Consider the following 22,140-nt stretch of genomic DNA (forward strand, 5'->3'; position numbering starts at 1 on the left):
AATGTTCTGCATTTCTAACAAAATAAATTTAATATGTTCCTCCAAAATATAATTTTATAAGTAGACGATCCAGAGTATAGGATAAGTGCTTTTAACATAAAGCGACCAAGCTACATTTAACAGGCAGTGGGCTATCAATGCTCAAAAGCAAAACAGATTTCTATCATACTTCTGTATTCAAAGAATACAATTGGGTACTTCCGTACACTGGGATTCTGCTGTACAATGTGAGTCAGTTATCATCATTGCATTTCTTTGGCAATATCGGCGTAGGCCCTTTCAATCTCTTCAGTGGATGGACAGGTACACTTGAATTCACTTCGCTCATATGCATTTTTCAGATAACGCCAGAGAGAAGACATTTCTTTAGGAATCTCAAAATTCCGGTATTTCTTGGCAGCCACCTGCAGAAGAGCCCAGACAAATCCAATGTTACTTTAGCACTGAAGGAAGTACAAGGGGTAATTGATAAGTTCATGGCCTAAGGTAGAAGGAGATGAGTTATTAACTTCAAAGTTTCTGCATAAACATTCAAAGAGTTAACCCACATATGCATGTAACGAGACCTGGACATACACTCAGTCGCCACTTTATTATGTGCAGCTGCCCGTTAATGCTAATATCTGATCAGCCAAGTATGTAGCAGCAACTCAATACATAAATAGCATGCAGACGTGCTCAAGAAGCTCAGTTGTTGTTCAGTCCAAACATCAGAATGGGGAAGAATTGTGATCTTGGTGACTTTGACCATAGAATGTTTATTGGTGCCAGACTGGGTGGTCTGAGTATATCAGAAAATACTGATCTCCTTGGATTTTCATGCACAGCAGTCTTAGGAGTTTACAGAGAATGGTTTAAAAAAGGAAACAGCCAGTGAATGGCAGTTCTGTGGGAGAGAATGCCTTGTTAATGAGGGAGGTCAGAGGAAAATGCCCAGACTGGTTCAAGCTGACGGGAAGGCAACAATAACTCAAGTAACTATGCGTTACAATAGCGGCATGCAGAAGAGCATCTCTGAACATGCAACATGTCCAGACTTGGACTGGATGGGCTACATGTGCAGAAGACCACAAACACACTCCAAATGGCCACTTTATTAGGCACAGGAGGTTCTTAATAAAGTGACCACTGAATGTATGTTAAGTAAGGAACAGTACGCTTGATTTTGGGTCAGACAAGTAAGTTTTGCAAACTAACTTTTGTCCGGTGGAATTAAAGAGGGAAAAAGAATAAACATTCATGTTTTTTAAAAAAAAATCAAATGTGTGCTAATGTCAGAATCCATTCAGTACTTTAAGATATTCGCTCTCGGATCATTTGCATTGTAAGCAAAATATCTTGTTTTAAGCTAACAGAATTGCCATACCATATAATGAAGGCAACAGGTATCTTGAAAACTAGAAGATGACACAATAACATTCTGAAACTCTATGAAGTGGGAGAACAGTGTAATCTGTGAGTAAGGAGCCTTCCTGATGGAAGCCTCTCAGGTCAGCTTCATGGTCACCCAGCTTTCCCAGACCTCTGGATCATGAATTTCTTAAAAACTTTGCTGGCAAAGTCACAACATGAATGCTTCCACTTCCTCTGTGCCCTGGGCAGTTGAGCTGATTGTGGCAAACAGCCTTCCACACATAAACTTGACATAAGCTCTGGACATGTCCCAGGAGGAAACCTCTCACATTATCGCATAGATTGCAGGCTAGATAACTCAAGGGTCTCACTGATGGCAATTCATTAATTCCATGAGACTTCACGGAGTCTGAAAACTTGTTTTCTGCAACGGCGAAGGTGGAAAGTAGCTATAAAGAAATGGAATGCAACAAGCCTACTGTGTGGTCATCTTCCTGTACCACATTACCAGCTTGTTGTTTCAGAAATGAGGAGTAGAGTTATGGGAGGAGATTGGATAAGCTAGATTTCTTTTCACTGGAACAAAGGAAGCTGAGATGTGATCTGATAGAAGTATATAGATAGGGTAAACAGTCAGAATCTTTTTCGCATGATGGTGGTATCAAAAACAAATGAGTACAGTTTTAAGGAGTTTTAAAGATGATTTAAGAGGTAATGTTTTTCATGCAGACAGTGGTTGATATCAAGATCATGTTGCAAAAGGCCTGTAGACATACACCTAAATAGGCAAGGCATATAGGCATATGGACATAATACTGGCAAATGGGATTAGTGCAGGTGGGCAAAAAGTCAGTATAGTCTTGGTGGGCTGAAAGGCCTGTTTCTGTGCTCAATGACACTATAGGAAATTGCAGAAACTGACATGTTTTTACCAATTTTCACATCATGCCTTATCTAGACTGAATGAAATGGTAAGAAAGGTTTGAGCCAAATTAGCAATAAGAAATTCGTGTTGACCATAATTTTATAATGGACAGATTTTGTTAGAGTTCTTGGTATCCTGGTGTTTTGTTTCTGAGCATCATGGTAATTTGTATATTAGAAAAATAGAGGGCTATGGGTAACCCTAGGTAATTTCTAAGGTAAAGACATGTTCGACACAGCTTTGTGGGCCAAAGGGTCTGTATTGTGCTGTAGGTTTTCTATATCTCTATGTCTATCAGGGAACCTGTTCATCAAGATCTGAATTCATCGGGTAATTCCGAGACAGCTTGCAGTGCATTTTGTGAAGGACAGACCCAGAATACTGATATGTCCTTAGCTCTGAAATTGTCTGCAGTTGAAGAGGCTACTGCCTTTTTATTTTGGAAAGAATACCTATGCAGAAGATGACAAAGTTATCAATGCTAACTTAGCTTTCTAAATAGCAACGGGGAAAATTGATGGGGAAAAAGGTCGCAGTTGACAGTGCATGACATTCATGAGATACATCAAGGGAAGGACAGGCTAAAATTTTGAAGAGCTGCTTAGAACTTCTCAGATTAAAGACAGATAGAAGACCATGAATGCCTGTGTCATATGATCTGGAACATAATGAGTCAGATGATGATAACCATCATCAGTTGTAGCTTTGCTTCCTCCCAGTAACTCTCAGGTCATGGTTTGGATCCTGGATTGTGGCCTTCACTTCCTCTTGGACCTCCTGGAATGAGCAGAGTACTTCTTCTGGGAAACAGATTTTCAGAAAGATCCTGTAGACGCAATGCCAGCCATCCGTGTCAAGGGAATTTTTGCTAGTTAACTGGAACTATGGCTAAATATAGTGATTGGAATAGCTAACACATACAGTCCTGATGAGGAGTCTCAGCCCAAAACATTGACTCTTTATTCCTTTCCTTAAAGACTGCCTGATCTATTGAGTTCCTCCAGCAATTTTTATGTGTTACTCTGGGTTTCCAGCATCTGCATAATCTCTTCTGTTTAAGATTGGAATAGTTAACTTTGTTTTGCAACAGAGGAAGCTGAGGTGTATAAAATTATCCACACTGGATAAAGTGAAAAAGAGTGATTTATTAACTTTAGCTGAGAGATCAAAAATTGGGGGATATAGGTTGAATTGTGAATTGTAGGATCACAAATATTTGGAAGGATTAGGTGAAAGAAGTTTTCTTCATTTGGACTAAATAGGGGTCTGGACCTCACTTCCAACAGGGCAGTAGAAGCAAAATTTAAATCCCTACATTTTAAAACAATTACCTGGATATAAACTTGAAAATCTCTGGTGTCCGGACTACTGATCAAATTGGGTAGCTCTGCTTTTAGCTGGCACCAGTATGATAGGCCGAATATCTGCCTGTGTCATAACTTTTCAGTGAAACCAACAACAGATACAGAAACAGGAGCCTGTTCACGACTTTTTTTTTACCAGGCGGCGAGTGAAAGAGGGTCATGGAGCAACCTGCTTTCAATCCACACTGGTTTTCCGGTAGATTCCGTCAGTAGGGAATTCTGGTCTCTTCAAGAAGACCTTACGACCATGTTTGCTGTCCACACTGAGCACTCAATCCTCAGCATTTGTTGCAAATGGCAGGTAATTGCATTGTGCAGTGTTTAGAATGATCATCTTTTGTTCTTAATTTGGAAATATGTTTACATTTTGTCCAAAATCTGACTGAACACTTGCAATTATTAAACACTAATTGATGTTGTTGAGAGGGGCTTGTTGTCTGAAAGCTGTTAATATACCTTCAGTTACAGCTATGAAGGAAATGATGGGGCATCTTTTTAAATGGCTTTTTATTCACTGACTCTTTCTTTACAGAGATGGATAAGGTCTGCTACTTTTAAAACAATTTTTATTAGGCCTAATGAGACAATCGGTTAGAGATGGTAAAAATCTTCCAAGTGCAATGGCCCCAATAGACACAAAAGCCCCAAAAGTATACATTTTTTGACCATCGTAGGTTCCTGTGTGACTTTTCCAAAGTAACTCTGCTCAAGAAAGGTTACTTATTTGGCTAATCCAGGCAGACAGCTGACCCAGTTAGGGCCTGTGGGACAAGTAGTTGGATATCTGTAATGTGAAGCTGGTTCCACATTTTTTCTTTCTTCAGCACAGTGAGGCCAAATACAGTTCAGCCCACAAATGCTTTATTGAACAACCTCGGATATTTACAGGATTGAAAATTTTGTTAACAGATAGAATAATAGCTTTTAGCTTTTGAAGAAATTTACTAAATTAAATACCTTTGACTGGCTCCTTGATAAAATTGATTCTTAAACTATACAAGTGGATTACACAATAAATTGAGTCTATACTATTCTGTAATTCCAGTCGTACATTAAAGAGAAAAAAAAAAGCCTGCATTACTTCATTCAAGAATGATGTTTGAAATGTTACCTTGATGATATGAAGCTTAGGTAACAGGTTGCAGTCGGCCAGTGTGAGCTCATTTCCATCCAGGTATTTTCTTTTGGAGACAAGAACAGTCTCTGTGCTGTTGGCATCAATTTCATCAGGAAGAGGTTCTTTCAGGTAGTTGTCCAATCTTTTCAGCTCCTTCAGCAAAGCAGTTTCAAATTCTACAGTGAGCCAAGGATGAGGGTTAGCCATGCGAGGGTATGCTGTAAAAACTGCTGTATTTATCTGAGTCAGGGCATGTTAATAATGGATTGGGCAGCAGTGGGTGGGCATTGGTTCTGCAGAGAATAGTCATTGCTGTTCAATGTAACTTCCACTTCTGTGTCAGGGCACTACAATAGAGTTATGAGGAATGTGCTTGATGTTTGCTGCTGACACATTAGACCTCCTGTGCCCCATGGTAGTTTGGAAATGAATAGAGTTGAGAGATTGGAAAGAAGTCATAGACATAGCTGGCTGATGAATCATTGACAACCCCAATCAGTTGAACATGGTTGTGGACTTTCTTTAAAAAGTCATTTTAGCTGCTTCTTTTTTAAAATTTTCCAATATATTTATTCTTTTAATTAAATGTTGTAATATGATTTTAACTAAAATCATTTATTTTTAAAAATAATTTTCAAACTTATTCCACTTTGATTCTTTTCAAATGTTTCAAAATACCTGATGAATTGAGGTCAGTGAAGGAAATTTTGATCCCAGTGAGTTGTCAAAATCTCACAGGGTGTTGCTGTTTCTGGGGCTTCAGGGTGTGGCCTGGTAGCCACTCACATTCTGCCTCGCCTTGTGAGAGGGCGCGGGACAACGACCTTGGCACAGATCATTGTAGGGAATGTCACTATTCATTGTTTATATAAATAATGTGGATGCAAATGTGCAAAGCTTGGTCAAAAAGTATGCAGATGATGTGGAATTAGGAGATGGTGTTTATAATGAAGAAGATTAGCGTACATTACAGTGGGACCTTGATCAACTGGGGAAGTGGGCCAGGGAGTGCAGGTGGATTTCAATGCAGATAGTGATACACTTTGAAAAGTAAAACCAATGTAGGACTTATACCGGAATAGTAGGGTACTAGGCAGTATAATGGAACAGAGGGACTCATAAAAACAGATCTCCAGCTCATAGAAAGTGGCATTATAGTAGAGAAGGGAGTGAAAAGGGTGCTTAGCATACTGGCCTTCATCTGCCTGAGCTGTGGGGAGAGACTGGCCACGTTCAGACACCGAGTATAGAAGCTGGAACATTATGTCAACTGCACTTGGTGTACTATGTACAGTACTAATCTCCTTTTATAGAAAAGACACGGTTACACTGAAAGAGTGTTAAGAAGAGTTCTGAGTATTTTAAAAGGACTAGAAGGTCTGAGTTACAGGGAGAAATTGGTCGTGTTAGGTCTTTATTCCCTGGAATGTAGGAGAGTGAGGGGTGACCTTATAGAAGTGTTTAAAAGGATGAGAGACATAAATAGGGGTGATGGTAATAGTCATTTCGCCAAGATATACGACTGAAACTTGGGGACAATGATTTAGTGTGAGAGGGGAAAGATTTAAAAGGACTCTGAGGGACAACTTTTCATGCAGAGGGTGGTAAGTGTATGGAATATGCTGCCAGAAGAAATGGTTGAGGCGGATACAGTAGTATAATTAAAAAAGCTCATGGGGATGAGGGTAAGAAATTGCAACGGGCCAGGTGGCCACTGTAGTCAGCGTGGGTATGTGTGCCGTATTGCTCTATGGCTCTATAGCAACCCATCCTGTGAGTAGTGCAGCAAGCGAATGTAGTTATGGTACCAGCACAGGGGCCTAGTCGATGGACTTTTCCAATACTTACAAATGGGTGCAATATTGTGAGCTTGCAACAGATAGAACCAAGCTGGTTACAGTCTTCACCAAAGGCACTGGCTTTCATTACCCCAATGGCTGCTTTAAGTGTCTTCTTTATTCAGTTCTGCTGCTAATCTTTGGAGAGCTTGATTTTGATTAGAATTTTTGTATGCACACTAAAGACACTTTCCCCCTGCTGATTTCTCCCTCATAAGCAATCTCTCAAGACAGAACTGAATTAGCTGTCCCTGTAGCAATGGCCCACTTAGAGCAGAGTAGGATATTTCTTTTCTCCCTCAACTGGTTGTGAGTCATTGGAGTTTGCTTCCTTAAAGAATAGATGAAATGGAACTTTTGGATACTTTTCAGGCCAAGGTAGATGAAGAGGAGGCTGAAAGGTTCTAGTGCATTGAGAATAAGCAGGCATCTGGAATGGATGCTACAGTCAAATCAAACAAAATCTTATTGAACAGCAGAACAACTTCAAGGAGCTGCGGCCTACACCTATTTCTACTTTGATAATGTGTTCCTTCAGCACTTTGCCTTAAAAATAATGTGATTAACACAAAAATGTTAACTTTTTGTTTTCATTAACTTAAACCCTCAAGAGTTAATATACAGCATTTTGCACATCATCTGAAACTATTCCTGGTGGTACAAACTGAGTTTCATATTAATTAATTGCAACAGTAAATCTTACTTTCATTGGCAACTTTACTTGTGTTCTTGATGTATGCTGAAAACTTGGCAAAGACATCACTGCCAGCATGATACGATTCTGGTTGACGTGGTGTGAGATGTGGGTAACTGATGGAAAATGACAGTTCATTGTCAGTAACAATTCATCTTACATCAAAATTGAGATCATACATTTCAAAGATTCTGTACCTATTTGCAAAATCTTTGTTATTATTGCTCAAATGTGACAAAGTTCCAAAACAGAAACGTAGAAAACCTACTGCACAATAGACAATAGACAATAGGTGCAGAAGTAGACCATTCGGCCCCTCGAGTCTGCACCGCCATTCTGAGATCATGGCTGATCATTCACTATCAATACCCAGTCCCTGCCTTGTCCCCATATCCCTTGATTCCCCTATCCATCAGATATCTATCTAGCTCCTTCTTGAAAGCATCCAGAGAATTGGCCTCCACCGTCTTCTGAGGTAGTGCATTCCACACCTGCACAACTCTCTGGGAGAAGAAGCTCTTCCTCAACTCTGTTTTAAATAACTGACCTCTTATTCTCAGGCCCTTCAGCCCACAAAGCTGTGCTGAACATGTACCTTAGAAATTTCTAGGGTTACCCATCACTCACTATTTTTCTAGCTCCATGTACCTATCCAAAAGTCTCTTAAAAGACCCCATCGTATCCACCTCCACCACTGTTGCCGACAGCCTATACCACACGCTCACTGCTCTCTGAGTAAAAAACTTACCCCTGACATCTCCTCTCTACCTGCTCCCCAGCACCTTAAACCTGTGTCCTCTTGTGGCAACCACTTCAGCCCTGGGAAAAAGTTTCTGACTATCCACATGATCAATGCCTCTCATTATCTTATACTCCTGTATAAGGTCACCTTTCATCCTCCATCGCTCCAAGGAGAAAAGGCTGAGTTCACTTAACCTATTCTCATAAGGCATGCTCCCCAATCCAGACAACATCCTTGTAAATCTCCTCTACACCCTTTCTATCGTTTCCACATTCTTCCTGTAGTGAGGTAACCAGAACTGAGCACGGGACTCCAAGTGGGGTCTGACCAGGGTCCTATATAGCTGCAACATTACCTCTCGGCTCCTAAACTCAGTCCCATGATTGATGAAGGCCAATGCACTATATGACTTCTTAACCACAGAATCAACCTGCACAGCAGCTTTGAGTGTCCTATGGACTCAGACCCCAAGATCTCTCTGATCCTCCACATTGCCAAGAGTCTTACTATTAGTACTATGTTCTGCCATCATATTTGACCTACCAAAATGAACCACTTCACACTTATCTGGGTTGAACTCCATCTGCCACTTCTCAGACCAGTATTACATCCTATCAATGCCCCGCTGTAACCTCTGACAGCCCTCCACACTATCCACAACACCTCTAACCTTTCTGTCATTAGCAAATTTACTAACACATCCCTCCACTTCCTCATTCAGGTCATTTATAAAAATCACGAAGAGTAAGGGTCCCAGAACAGATCCCTGAGGGACCCCATTGGTGACCGACCTCCATGCAGAATATGACCTGTCTACAACCACTCTTTGCCTTCTGTGGGCAAGCCAGTTCTGGATCCACAAAGCAATGTCCCCTTGTATCACATGCCTCCTTACTTTCTCAATAAGCCTTGCATGGGGTACCTTGTCAAATACATTCCATCTACTGCTCTTCCTTCATCAATGTGTTTAGTCACATCCTCAAAAAATTCAACCAGCCTCGTATGGCATGACCTGCCCTTGCCAAAGCCATACTGACTATTCCTAATCATATTATACCTCTCCAAATGTTCATAAATCCTGCCTCTCAGGATCTTCTCCATCAACTTAACAACCACTGAGGTAAGGCTCACTGATCTATCATTTCCAGGACTATCTCTACTCCCTTTCTTGAATAAAGGAACAATATCCGCAACCCTCCAATACTCTGGAACCTGTTACCATTGATGATGCAAAGACAATTGCCAGAGGCTCAGCAATCTCCTCCCTTGCCTCTCACAATAGCCTGGGGTACATCTCATCCAGTTCCAGCGACTTACCCAACTTGATGTTTTCCAAAAGCTCCAGCACATGCTCTTTCTTAATATCTACATGCTCAAGCTTTTCAGTCTGCTGCAAGACATCACTACAATCACCAAGATCCTTTTCCATGGTGAATACTGAAGTATTCATTAAGTACCTCTGAAATTTCCTCTGGTTCCACACACACTTTCCCACTGCCACACTTGATAGGTCCTATTCTTTCATGTCTTATCCTCTTCCTCATCACATACTTGAAGAATGCTTTAGGGTTTTCCTTAATCCTGTCCACCAAGGCCTTCTCATGGCCCCTTCTGGCTCTCTTAATTTCTTTCTTAAACTCCCTCCTATTAGCCTTATAATCTGCTAGATCTCTAACATTACCTAGCACTCTGAACCTTTCGTAAGCTTTTCTTTTCTTCTTGACTAGATTTATTACAGCCTTTGTACAGCACGATTCCTGTACCCTACCATAACTTCTCTGTCTCATTGGAACATATCTATACAGAACTCCACTCAAATATCCCCTGAACATTTGTCACATTCCTTCCTTACTTTTCCCTGAGAACATCTGTTTCCAATTTAAGCTTCCAATTTCCTGCCTGATAACCTCTTAATTCCCCTTACTCCAATTAAATGCTTTTCTAACTTGTCTGTTCCTATCCCTCTCAAATGCTATTGTAAAGGAGATAGAATTGTGATCACTATCTCCAAAATGCTCTTGCACTGAGAGATCTGACACCTGACCAGGTTCATTTCCCAATACCAGATCAAGTACAGCCTCTCCTCTTGTAGGCTTATCTATATATTGTTTCAAGAAACCTTTCTGAACTCTCCTAACAAACTCCACCCCATATAAACCCCTTGCTCTAGGGAGATGCCAATCTATATTTTGGAAATTAAAATCTCCAATCATGACAACTCTGTTATTGTTACACCTTTCCAGGAAGTGTTTCCATATCTGCTCCTCAGTATCCCTGTCACTATTGGGTGGCCTATAAAAAACACCCAGTAAAGTTATTGACTCCTTCCTGTTCCTAACCTCCACCCACAGAGACCCCATAGACAATCCCTCCATGACGTCCACCTTTTCTGCAGCCGTGACACCATCTCTGATCAACAGTGCCATGCCCTCACCTCCATCCCTGTCCTTTCTGAAACATCTAAAACCCAGCACTTGAAGTAACCATTCCTGTCCCTGAGCTATCCAAGTACCTGTAATGGCCACCACATCATATCTCCAAGTTCTGATCCACGCTCTAAGCTCATCTGCTTTGTTCACAACACTCCTTGCGTTAATATAGACACATCTCAAACCTTCGGTCTGAGTGCATCCCTTCTCAATCACCTGCCTATCCTCCCTCTCGCACTGTCTACAAGATTTCTCTATTTGTGAGCCAACCTCCTCTTCCCCAGTCTCTTCAGTTTGGTTCCCACCCCCCAACAATTCCAGTTTAAACTCTCCCCAGTAGTCTTGGCAAACCTCCCCAACAGGATATTGGTCCCCCTGGGATTCAAGTGCAACCCATCCTTTTTGTACAGGTCACACCTGCCCCAAAAGAGGTCCCAATGATCCAGAAATCTGAATCCCTGCCTCCTACTCCAATCCCTCAGCCACGCATTTATACTCCACCTCATCCTATTCCTATTCTCACTGTTGCGTGGCACAGGCAGTAATCCCGAGATTACTACCTTTGCAGTCCTGCTTCTCAACTTCCTTCCTAACTCCCTGTAGTCTTCTTTCAGGACCTCTTCCCTTTTCCTACCTATGTCATTGGTACCAATATGTACCACAACCTCTGACTGTTCTCCCTGCCACTACAGAATATCTTGGACACGATCTGGAACACCCTGGCACCTGGGAGGCAAACTACCATCCGAGTTTCTTTCCTGCGTTCAGAGAATCGCCTGTCTGACCCCCTGACTATAGAGTCCCCTATCACTACTACCTTCCTCTTCCTCTCCCTACCCTTCTGAGCCACAGGGCCAGATTCTGTGCCAGAGGCACAGCCACTGTTGCTTCCTCGATGTAGGCTGTCCCCCCCAACAGTAAAACAGGAGTACTTTTTGTCAAGAGGTACAGCCACAGGGGTACTCTCTAGTACCTGCCTCTTCCCCTTCCTTCTCATGACTGTTACGCACTTGTCTGTCTCCCATGGCCCAGGTGTGACCACCTGCCTATAACTCCTCTCTATCACCTCCTCGCTCTCCCTGACTAGACGAAGGTCATTGAGCTGCATCTCCAGTTCCCTAACGGTCCCTTAGGAGATGCAGATATGGTTATCTAGGGGGCTGGGAGACTCCAGGACCTCCCACATCTGACACAGAGAACAGAAAACTGGCCTCACATACGTACTTCCTCCTTTCCACAAATAACATAGGCCTTGCCTCATCCTGTTACTGTCTAAGCCCGTTGATCCAAAGCCCTATCACTCTGCTGCCTCTTACTTCACTGCCCGCTCCCAACGCTGCCCACTAGATATGGCAGTCTTCTTTTTAAATCTTTTGCACTCTACTGGCTGACGTCACGCACCTGCATAGTCTTGCCTCTTTTACCTCAAATAGTAAAAAACCACCTTCGCTCTGGAAATCAGCCATTCACCCACAGCCCTCTTGCTCCGAATTACCAAAATGATGTCATTCAATTGACAACATAAGTAGCCAAATACTTTCTCACCCATTCATCCAGTAAACAAATCTTTTTGACAGGTGATTTAGAAAACTTGAAAACACTTTTTTTCTGGTTGCTCTTTAGAATTTAGCTCACATGGCAATTGATCATGAATGAAGAGATATTTGCCATCTCCCTGTAGTAGTAAATTGGTAGCTCAAACCAACCTGTCATTAGCAAAAGGGGATTTGCAAGAACTTCCTTCAAAACTGGACCAGTTTGGTTGAGGTTGAATGAGCAATTGTGTCAAGAAGATAACTGGATTCCTTGCTGTTAACTTTGTTGGTGGTAGATAGTTGATATCTCACTCTACATTATTGAGGAATCTCATGTAACACCCTGACTGGTTCAGTACGTTTGTACAATAGAAAACTAGGAAATTACATAAAACTGATACATTTTCTAACTATCTATTACAACTCAGCTAGACCCATGTAAGAATGAAAGAGCCATGTAGTTTGGATTTGAGGTTATGGTAGGGAACTCAACAGATACAAAGATTAAAGGAAAATGGATGGTATTGTTCATCTGTACCTTTCTCATATCAATCAGGCCATTTTGGATAATAGTTTTGGCCAAAGTTCAATGTAATCCAAGTTAATCCAAAGTCAAAAACATGGAAAGTAGGAAAAGTAAACTTGTAATTTCAGAAAAGAAATAAGAAAATAGCTAGCTTAACACTGCAATAATTTCTAAATAATCAGATAGCATATTGTCAGAATATCATACTATCATAATAGCTGTACTCTATTTACATATTTATGCTTGATCTGATGAAGCCTTGTGGAAGTCACAGAGTAATACAAAATAGAAACAAGCCCTTCAGCCAGTCAGCTCCAAATAACCATTTAAAATGAATTCTAAATTAAACCATTTCTTGTCACATATTCTAGTGATTCCCTAAACCACTACAGCGAGCAAACTTCAAGAGCATCTAACAGGGTTAAAGTATTTAATATTAATATTACAGCTTCATTTATATTATATTCTATATTTTATACCTGGGTGGAGCCAATGTCTCTTCAAGAAACTCTTCAATCTTGATGAAATCAGTTTTTAATTCCCCATTGAAAATAAGAAATGGTGGATTGGTGCCTGGAGCTAGATGGAGCAATTCTGCAGGTCTCCTGTGAGAATTGGAAGAGGTGTAAGTTGATTGAAATATGTGACTCCAGTAAGGAGTGGAGGTAAGAATGCAAAATATCTCAGATACAAATAAAAGACCCTACTCATTGCTAATCGCCAGTGACAAATTCTGCTGAATATTCTGAAATGCCGTGTTTCAAAATGCTGCAATACATTATACAACTTATACTCAATCCATGTGGTTCCAAATGTCATATAAGCACGAGAGCCAACACTAGAGTTAATATTCAATGTTAATTTCTCTCCTGAGGAGCGAGAAGTGCTTAGCTATAGACACCCTTAAACTAATATGGTAACTTGAAACAGAGAAGTGGCAACAATAGAGAGAGAAGTCCATATGTCAGGTCAGCTTTAAATTAACACTGTTAATCATAGGTTGTTCTAGCCTTCAGTTGGACAGCTCATTATATATGAGCATCACTTCCTGTTTATAAACAGTTTTTGATATAATTTCCTGTTGATTTGACTTGAAGCCACACATTGGGAAGACATTCATCTCCATCCACTTTATATGCCCTTGGAACAGCAAGATCTTTTCACAAGTAAAAAGTCTCATTGAAAACCCTGAAGAAAACTTCTCTCTCGGCATCGTTCTGTACATACATGTAAGGGCGGTAGACTGAAAAGATAACTCATCTTCAAAGATGTCACCCATGGACTGGAGATGCGTCTGAATGTCACAGGTGATAATGTCAGCTATCTTCCCAATCAATATTGATCACCAAGATCCGGAAATCAGGTGACAATGTGGCTCATTTGGAAAGCTTGAACAAAGCTTGATCTTAGGAGGGATGATGGCGCCTAATGGCAGCTCCTTTGCTTGTATCTTCCAAAACAGCTCTATTTCTACCTTCAATATCTTTATTTTTGTTTTTCAGGGTTCTTTTGAAGACCCTGACCTGGAGTTACACACAGGCTTTGGTTCTTTGCGGGAATGGGACCCGATCTTGAGGTTCCATGACTGGCCGTTATTTGACATGCTAAGGGTTTGGCCTGAGAGTCTTGATCGTGTTTGGAAGCCTAAGATTTCGGGGGTCTGCAGACGGGCGGATCGAGGGTTAGTGTCGTGGCTGGAAACTCGTGTGTCATCAGGGAGGCCAGAAAATCTTTCACTGAGGGCCCAAAGACCTGAGGTCTTTGCGATCTTCGGACACAGTGTTCGAAAAAAGCAACGAAACGGACTTTTAAGATTGTAAACCAGCAGGTTGTTTTTATTTAAAGAGCAAACACGAGGAAATCTGCAGATACTGGAAATTCAAACAAACACATACAAAATGCTGGTGGAACACAGCAGGCCAGGCAGCATCTATAAGGAGAAGCACTGTCGACGTTTCGGGCCAAGAAGCCCTGTTTCAGTCCTGACGAAGGGTCTCGGCCCGAAACGTCGACAGTGCTTCTCCTTATAGATGCTGCCTGGCCTGCAGTGTTCCACCAGCATTTTGTGTGTGTTAGGTTGTTGTTATGTTTCCCACTCGCTGTGAAAATGGGGGACACCTCCCTCGCCATTGCCAGGGAGAGAGAGAACATGTGGGTTGTCAAATTTTGGATGAAATGCGAAGCTTTTGGGGTAACTTTGGTCTGTGTCTTTGCTATTGCTTAGCACATGCTTGGGCTTGGTGACTGTACTGATGCACGTTTATTTTTGCTGGTGGGGGGGAGAGGGATCATTGCTTGCTGCCGCATACACATGAAAGAGGGGAGCTGGGGGAGCTTTGGTGTTCTCACATTTAACTGTCATTCAATCTTTGGAGCACTTCTGTTTTTGTGGATGTTTTGCGAAGAAAAAGCATTTCAGGATGTATGTTGTATACACTGCTCTGACATTAAACTTGACCTTTGAACCACAATTTGTATAATTGCAACAGAAGCTCACACCAAAGCTGAAGCAGCTAGAATGAAAGCAGCGTGTGCTCAGCGCAGAGTTGAGATGCAAACAGAGAAAGCTCATATAGAAATGGAGCAAGTTCAATTAGACATGGAGAAAGCATGTATAGACATGGAGACAGGGCAAGTGGAGAGGTTATGTTAACTGTGCTGAAGGAAGAGCATAAGTTGTGGCCACCTCAGCAAAAGCAAAAGTGTATTAAGAGCAGCTGCTGATTTAGACCACTGTGAAACTGTAACTGGAATCATTTATGCTTTGCCATCACAGCAGCCAAATCATCTTACTAAAGAATATGTTCAAATGCTTTTTGGCTAGAAAAAAGTGCTCTAGCTTTTGCATGGAGTAGCTGTCTACAGTAGGAGGCCAATATGCCTTTCACATAGGCCAGGTATTGACAAACAAGGCCTACAGCGCCAAAGGCCACAACATCCCCATCTGGAGTTCCACCACAACAAAGACCTCAGACAAGAGTTACTACTGATGCCAACCTCAGCCAAACAGACAGGGACAGACTGAACTTTTATCCATCCGAGGACACACATTTGGCAAGCCAGTCTCCACAATGCTCTCATGCAGGAGCTGCAGGTGCATTAGATTTGGCTTGGTATCTGGCTCGTTGAGACCTAGTCACAGGAGAAGTGAAAGTGTTCATCAATCAGTCTGCCAGTAATCTGTCCTGGAAGTCAAGTTTTTGCAATGCTGCCCAAGGACCAAGTATCAAACCTAGTGCAGAGCGAGATCTTCTCTGTAGGTGGCTTGATGGGGAGTCACTGCAACATGCTGGAAGGGTTAGGGCAGTTCACATTAATAATCCAGCTGCAGGTTTACAAATGCTGTGGCAGAGACTGGACAAATGCTGCAGCTCTTCACAGGCAATAAAAGAGTCTCTCTTCAGTAGACTCGATAATTTTCCAAAGCTCTCACACAAGAAACCGTAGAAGTTAGAAAAGCTCACAGATCTGTTGCAGAAGAACAAGCCACAAAAGCATAGGTTACCTACAAGGACAGAGTTCCTTGGACACAGCAAGAGGAATAAACCCCGTAGTGGAGAAACTACTGACCAATATGCACAAACAGTGGATAACTGAAGGTTTTAAATATTAAATAAAGCATTATGTCCCCTATCCTGTCAGGAACTGCTGAGGTGGCTTGACCCAGATGCAGAGCAGTGGAGATGATTTAGTGGCGAGCAATAACTTTAATAACAAACTGCAAAACAACAAGCCATGAAGAGTCACAAAACAGGAGAGAATGGATACTTAACATGACAAGACAACAAGATATCAGAAGGCTAGGAGCAACTGGTTGAGGCTGGCTGGTTTGATGGGTGATGTGGATGAGAGCTGAGTTTAAATAAGCTACAGGTGACACATGTACAGGTCTGACAGGAAACCCCCTCCTATGACTGACACTTGATGGCCCAGGACGATCTAGGTGGGTCTGATGGAACTCTTGATGAGTGATGGATCCAAACTGGATGGCACGCAAGATCTCTCTTCAGGCCACATCCTTCCCAGTCAACCAGATACTGCACGCCCCATCCAGGACAACAGAAATCCATCACCCAGCGAATCTTGCACACCGGACCACCTTCTGCCATCCAAGGTACCAAAGGTGCAGGCTCAGGTGGGTTAGCAGCTCTGTGAATAACAGGCTTGAGATGGGTTACATGGAAGGGAGGTGTGATCCTGAGGGATGGTGACATATGGAGATGGTAACTGACAGGACTGATGCGATCGGTGATCTTGATGTGATCAATGAACCAGGGCAAGAGCTTGCCAGGGTCGATGTGCAGTTGCAGATCTCAGTCCCCAGGTGGAAGTAATCTGGCTGGGCACTACCAGCAGTTGGCCTGGTGGCAGTATGTGCAGTTGGTAACTAGGATGGCCCTCAGTGCCTTCTTCTAGGCATTGCAGCAGTGGCAAACCAAGCCCTGGTGATGGGACCTCCATCGCTGTTTCCTCCATGGAGAACAATAGGGATTGGTAGCCATGAAGCACTTCAAAGGGTTACATATCATGGCAGAGGAAGTGTATAAATTGTGAGGCAGTTTGGCCCAGAGAAAATACTTCTTCCATATCAAAAGGTTATTGGTAACAAAGCATTGCAGAAACTTCTCAACGTGTCTTTTTTCTGACAGACCATAGGTTTGCATATCATAGAGAACAAACTCACTGAGACATGGAGAAGGGAGAAAAAGCGAGTGCCGAATTGTGGGCTGCAGTTTGGCACAATGTCTTGAGGAAAACCGTGGAGGTGAACTACATATTGGAGAACTGTTCTGCTGTCTCAGCAGCTGACAGACATTTGGGGAGGGCAATGAAATAGGTTGCCTTGCAGAACTGGTCCACTACTGTCATGATAATAATGACCCTATCGGAAGGAGGGAAACTAATGATGATATCCATGACAATATGGGACTATAGGCATTGAGGGACCAGTAGAGGCCACAGAAACCCAAGACAGATGGTTGGAGGAACTGGACTGGGCACATTGAGGGCACATAGCAACAAAGTGACGAACATCAGCAATCATATTGGGCTGCTAAAACTAGCATCGCAGAACATCTAGAGTGATGTTTCTAAATGTCCAGAGAAGGGTGAAGAGTCAACCCCACTGCAGTGCCCTGGAATACATGGCTGGTAGTATGTATGTGCAGTTCTCAGCTGTGGCAGTTGGAACAGGCTCATGCTGTAAGGACTGGCGGATCTGTTTCTCAAGATCCCAGACGATCAGAACGAGAATCTGCAAGGATGGAATGATGCGCCTAGGGTCCATCACCACTTCAGCTGGGTTGAACTGTCATAACAAGGTGTCCATCTTAGTGTTCCAGGAGCTGGGTTGGTAAGAGATGCTGAAGATGATTTGCCAGAAGCAGAGGGCCTAGCAAGCCTGACATGGGTCTGCTGAATGGACATTGTGGTCAGTCCAGATCAGGATGGACAATGGTTGGCACAATGCATCTTATGCCCGATGATTGGACCTGGGTTGGGTCATAGTGGATGAAGTCTGACTCAATGGTGCTCATCGGCCCACTATCAGCACATTTAAGACTAATATCCTGGAGAATGATGCCCAAACCATTTCAGACCCTGTGAGAGCAGAATATGTAGGAAAGAAAAGATTGTAGACAAGCAAACCAAGTGTCCAGACATACATACTTCTTCTCAACCAGATTAAGGCAACCTGGACTTCTGTCACTCAGAAGATGATTATAAGCTAGTACCTTCCAGCGAAGCTCAGATCTTCCTTTAAATCATGAAGAAAGCATTAAGCAAAGATGAGTCAAACTGTTGGGTAGCTCTCTTTCCTTTCTGCTCTCCATGACAACTGCTACCAAATAACAGAGAGTAGGCCCTGAATCAACTCATCCCTCAGTCTACAGAACCTTGGACAGGACCTCCCTCCTATGCAGCACAGTCTGGGCCTTGGGTGGAACTTGTTACCGACACCCTTAATTTCCAAGCTGCTGATGCCGAAAGACCCTTTAGGTGCCATGGTGTGGTATCAGCTACCCACACCCTATTTCACTTTCTTGGATTTGCTGCTCCAGTCAGTATTCAAAGACACTTCGTGTTAAGAGAGTTGACCTCAGCCACTTGTGGATGGGATGTTTCATTCCCTACAGAGAAACATGAAAAGTGCCAGCAGTGATGTTCTTCCCTTCAGGATCTTAAAGACTTGAAGATTCCAAGAACCTATACAACAATTCTGTTACCTGCAGCCCGAAAGAAAGAGGTCTGCAACTTCTTGGATGCATCAACTAAAGTTGTTGCGGTTGGATACCTGAAGATCACACAGAAAATTATACTGCTGGAGAAAGTGAAGTTGGATTCATCCTGGGCAAGGCAAAGCTTGTTCCCAAACTAGATCTCAAAATATCAATTCTTGAACTCTATGCTGCTGTTCTAGTAATTGAGATGAAAGAGATGATAACTGAAGAGCTGGACACAGAAATAAATGAGATCAAGTTTTTTTTAAAACCAATAGTAAGGCTGTGTTCAATTATATATTTAATGAAACTATGTTTATGTATATAATAGGATTCAACACACCAAGCGATGAACCCAGAGGAGACAATGGAAATGTGTTCTTGCTTATCACAACCTGGCTGATCATGCCACAATCTAATCAGCTCATCCTCTCCCCGTCATTAATTGACCCAGCATTTCTTGCTGATTCCCACCAGGAATATTATGAAGGCCAGTATTTTTTGATGTAAAATTAGTTAAAGACTACGTAGAAGGATGGTTTCAGGACCGCTCTCTGAGATTATCCTTCATTGCCAACAACTTAATGAAGTGATCACCTGAGTTTCACTTGACTCAAGAGCAACTGACAAGTGGATGCTAAGTGTCATGTTCTGACAATTGTTGCTAACCTTTCTGGTTGCAAGCCTCAATGCAGCCTAAAATATAAAACGCATGGTTTCTCTTGAGTGCAGAACTGGGAGACCCATACAGAAGAAAAACAGTTTTTTCACTGAAAATCTAAAGGAAAATAGAAAATCCTAGGAATGCTCAGTATTGCAGACATTATAGACAAGAAAAAAATTGTTCAGGTCAATGACCTATCTTTGGGTTTTTATTAAACATTTTAAAGTTCTGCCTGTTTTACCTCCAGTGTTTCCTGGTTTTATTCCTTGAAATCAATGGCAGACTTAGCTTATCATGATACATGTGAGGTTTAAGAGTCTTACTCTTTAAAATGGGTCTTATAACATTGTGTGATTGTAACCAGCTCTATAACTTAAATCATTCGTCAGCAGTGAGTGTTAGTGAATGGGCTGGGGGTAGAGGGGAAATGGTAACCAATGGATGTCAATGCACTGAGACCCCATTCTAATTACTTTAACATTTAACTAGTTTATGGAATTCTGTATTTTTTAACAAAACAGTTCTGACTGACTTCTTCACAGCCAGTAAAGAATATACACATTCTGCTGTGTGTGTCTGTATCTGAGCACAGCAGCTCATCAGATGATTGTTGATTTATACAGGTTAATGAAGTATTATTTGGTGGGGGGTGGGGGGAATAAAACTTTTCTAGCTGGTTAATCTTAACCATTAAGAATAGGGCCTATCAAGTATGACAGTAGGAAAGAGTGTATGGATCGGGAGGAAATAGCAGAGGTACTTAATGAATACTTTACTTCAGTATTCACTATGGAAAAGAATCTTGGTGATTGTAGTGATGACTTGCAGCAGACTGAAAAGCTTGAGCGCGTAGATATTAAGAAAAAGGATGTGCTGGAGCTTTTGGAAAACATCAAGTTGGATAAGTCGCCGGAACTGGATGAGATGTACCCCAGGCTACTGTGGGAAGCAAGGGAGGAGATTGACGATGGTATTTGCATCATCAATGGGGACAGGAGAGGTTCCGGAGGATTGAAGGGTTGTAGATGTTATTCCTTTATTCAAGAAAGGGAGTAGAGATAGCCCAGGAAATGATATTCCAGTGAGTCTTACCTCAGTGGTTGGTAAGTTGATGGAGAAGATCCTGAGAGGCAGGATTTATGAACATTTGGAGAAGTATAATATGACTAGGAATAGTCAATGTGGCTTTGTCAAAGGCAGGTCGTGCCTTACGAGCCTGATAGAATTTTTTGAGGATGTCACTAAACACATTGATGAAGAAAGAGCAGTAGACGTAGTGTATATGGATTTCAGCAAGGCATTTGATAAGGTACTCCATGCAAGGCTTTTGAGAAAGTAAGGAGGCATAGGATCCAAGGGGACATTGCTTTGTGGGTCCAGAATTGGCTTGCCCACAGAAGGCCAAGAGTGGTTGTGGACAGGTCATATTCTGCATGGAGGTCGTCACCAGTGGAGTGCCTCAGGGATCTGTTCTGGAACCTCTACTCTTTATGATTTTTATAAATGACCTGTATGAGGGCTGGGGAGTAGGAGGGATGGGTTAGTAAGTTTGCTGATGACACAAAGGTTGGAGGTGTTGTGGATAGTGTGGGAGGCTGTCAAAGGTTACAGCGGGACATTGAAAGGATGTAAAAATAGCCTGAGAAGTGGCATATGGAGTTCAAACCCAATAAGTGTGAAGTAGTTCATTTTGGTAGGTCAAATATGATGGCAGGATATTGTATTAATGGCAAAACTCTTGGCAACGTGAAGGATCAGAGGGATCTAGGGGTCTGAGTCCATAGGACGCTCAAAACAGCTGTGCAGGTTGACCAGGTGGTTAAGAAGGCTTATCACTTTATCACTCGTGGAACTGAATTTAGGAGCCAAGAGGTAATGTTGCAGCTATATAGGACCTTGGTTAAACCCCACTTGGAGTACTGTGCCTAGTTCTGGTCGCCTCACTACAGGAAGGATGTGGAAGCCATAGAAATGGTGCAGAGGAGATTTACAAGAATGGTGCCTGGATTGGGGAGCATGCCTTATGAGAATAGGTTGAGAGAACTCAGCCTTTTCTCTTTGGGGTGGCAGAGGATGAGAGGTGACCTGATAGAGATGAACAAGATGATGAGAGGCATTGATCGTGTGGATAGTCAGAGGCTTTTTCCCAGGGTAGAAATGGTTGCCACAAGAGGACACAGGTTTCAGATGCTGGGGAATAGGTACAGAGGAGATGGCAGGGGTAAGTGTTTTTACTCAGAGAGTTGTGAGTGTGTGGATGCCGGCAATGGTGGTGGAGGCAGATACGATAGGGTCTTTTAAGAGACTTTTGGATAGGTACGTGAAGCTTAGAAAAATAGAGGGCTATGGGTAAGTCTAGTAATCAAGTTATCTCTAAGGTAGGGACATGTTCAGCAGAACTTTGTGGGCTGTAGGTTTTCTATGTTTCAAAGTAAGATTGACAGCAGCCCTCCTCAGACGATGTTAAGGTAGAAAAATACAGCACAGGGATAGACCCATCAGCCCACAATGTTATGCCAAACTAATAACATAAGTAGTCAATGCCCAATTAAACTAAGCCATCCTGCCTGCACAATGTTCATATCTCTCTATTTGCTGCATGTACAGCACATGTGCCTCTCCCAGAGCCTCTTGAATGTCTCTATTTGCATCCACCATCATCAAGGCAGCACATTCCAGACACCCACAACTCTGTGTAAAAAAACTTGCCCCACAGATCTCTTTTGAGCCTA

General features: G+C 42.3%; 1 protein-coding gene across 1 annotated transcript in view; it reads right to left on the reverse strand.

Moving 5' to 3' along the window:
- Positions 1 to 223: 223 nt before the first annotated feature.
- clic2 (chloride intracellular channel 2) overlaps positions 224 to 22,140 on the reverse strand; it is a 30,713-nt gene continuing 8,796 nt past the window's right edge. The window contains exons 3-6 of the mRNA XM_059977327.1: positions 13,003 to 13,128; positions 7,301 to 7,407; positions 4,754 to 4,935; positions 224 to 404 (exon numbers count right to left, since the gene is read on the reverse strand). Coding sequence (XP_059833310.1) covers positions 243 to 404; positions 4,754 to 4,935; positions 7,301 to 7,407; positions 13,003 to 13,128 — 577 coding nt within the window. The 3' untranslated portion in view covers positions 224 to 242. The remainder of the gene's footprint in view (positions 405 to 4,753; positions 4,936 to 7,300; positions 7,408 to 13,002; positions 13,129 to 22,140) is intronic.

This window comes from Hypanus sabinus, chromosome 8 (genome assembly GCF_030144855.1).
Source record: "Hypanus sabinus isolate sHypSab1 chromosome 8, sHypSab1.hap1, whole genome shotgun sequence".
Classification (NCBI taxonomy): domain Eukaryota; kingdom Metazoa; phylum Chordata; class Chondrichthyes; order Myliobatiformes; family Dasyatidae; genus Hypanus; species Hypanus sabinus.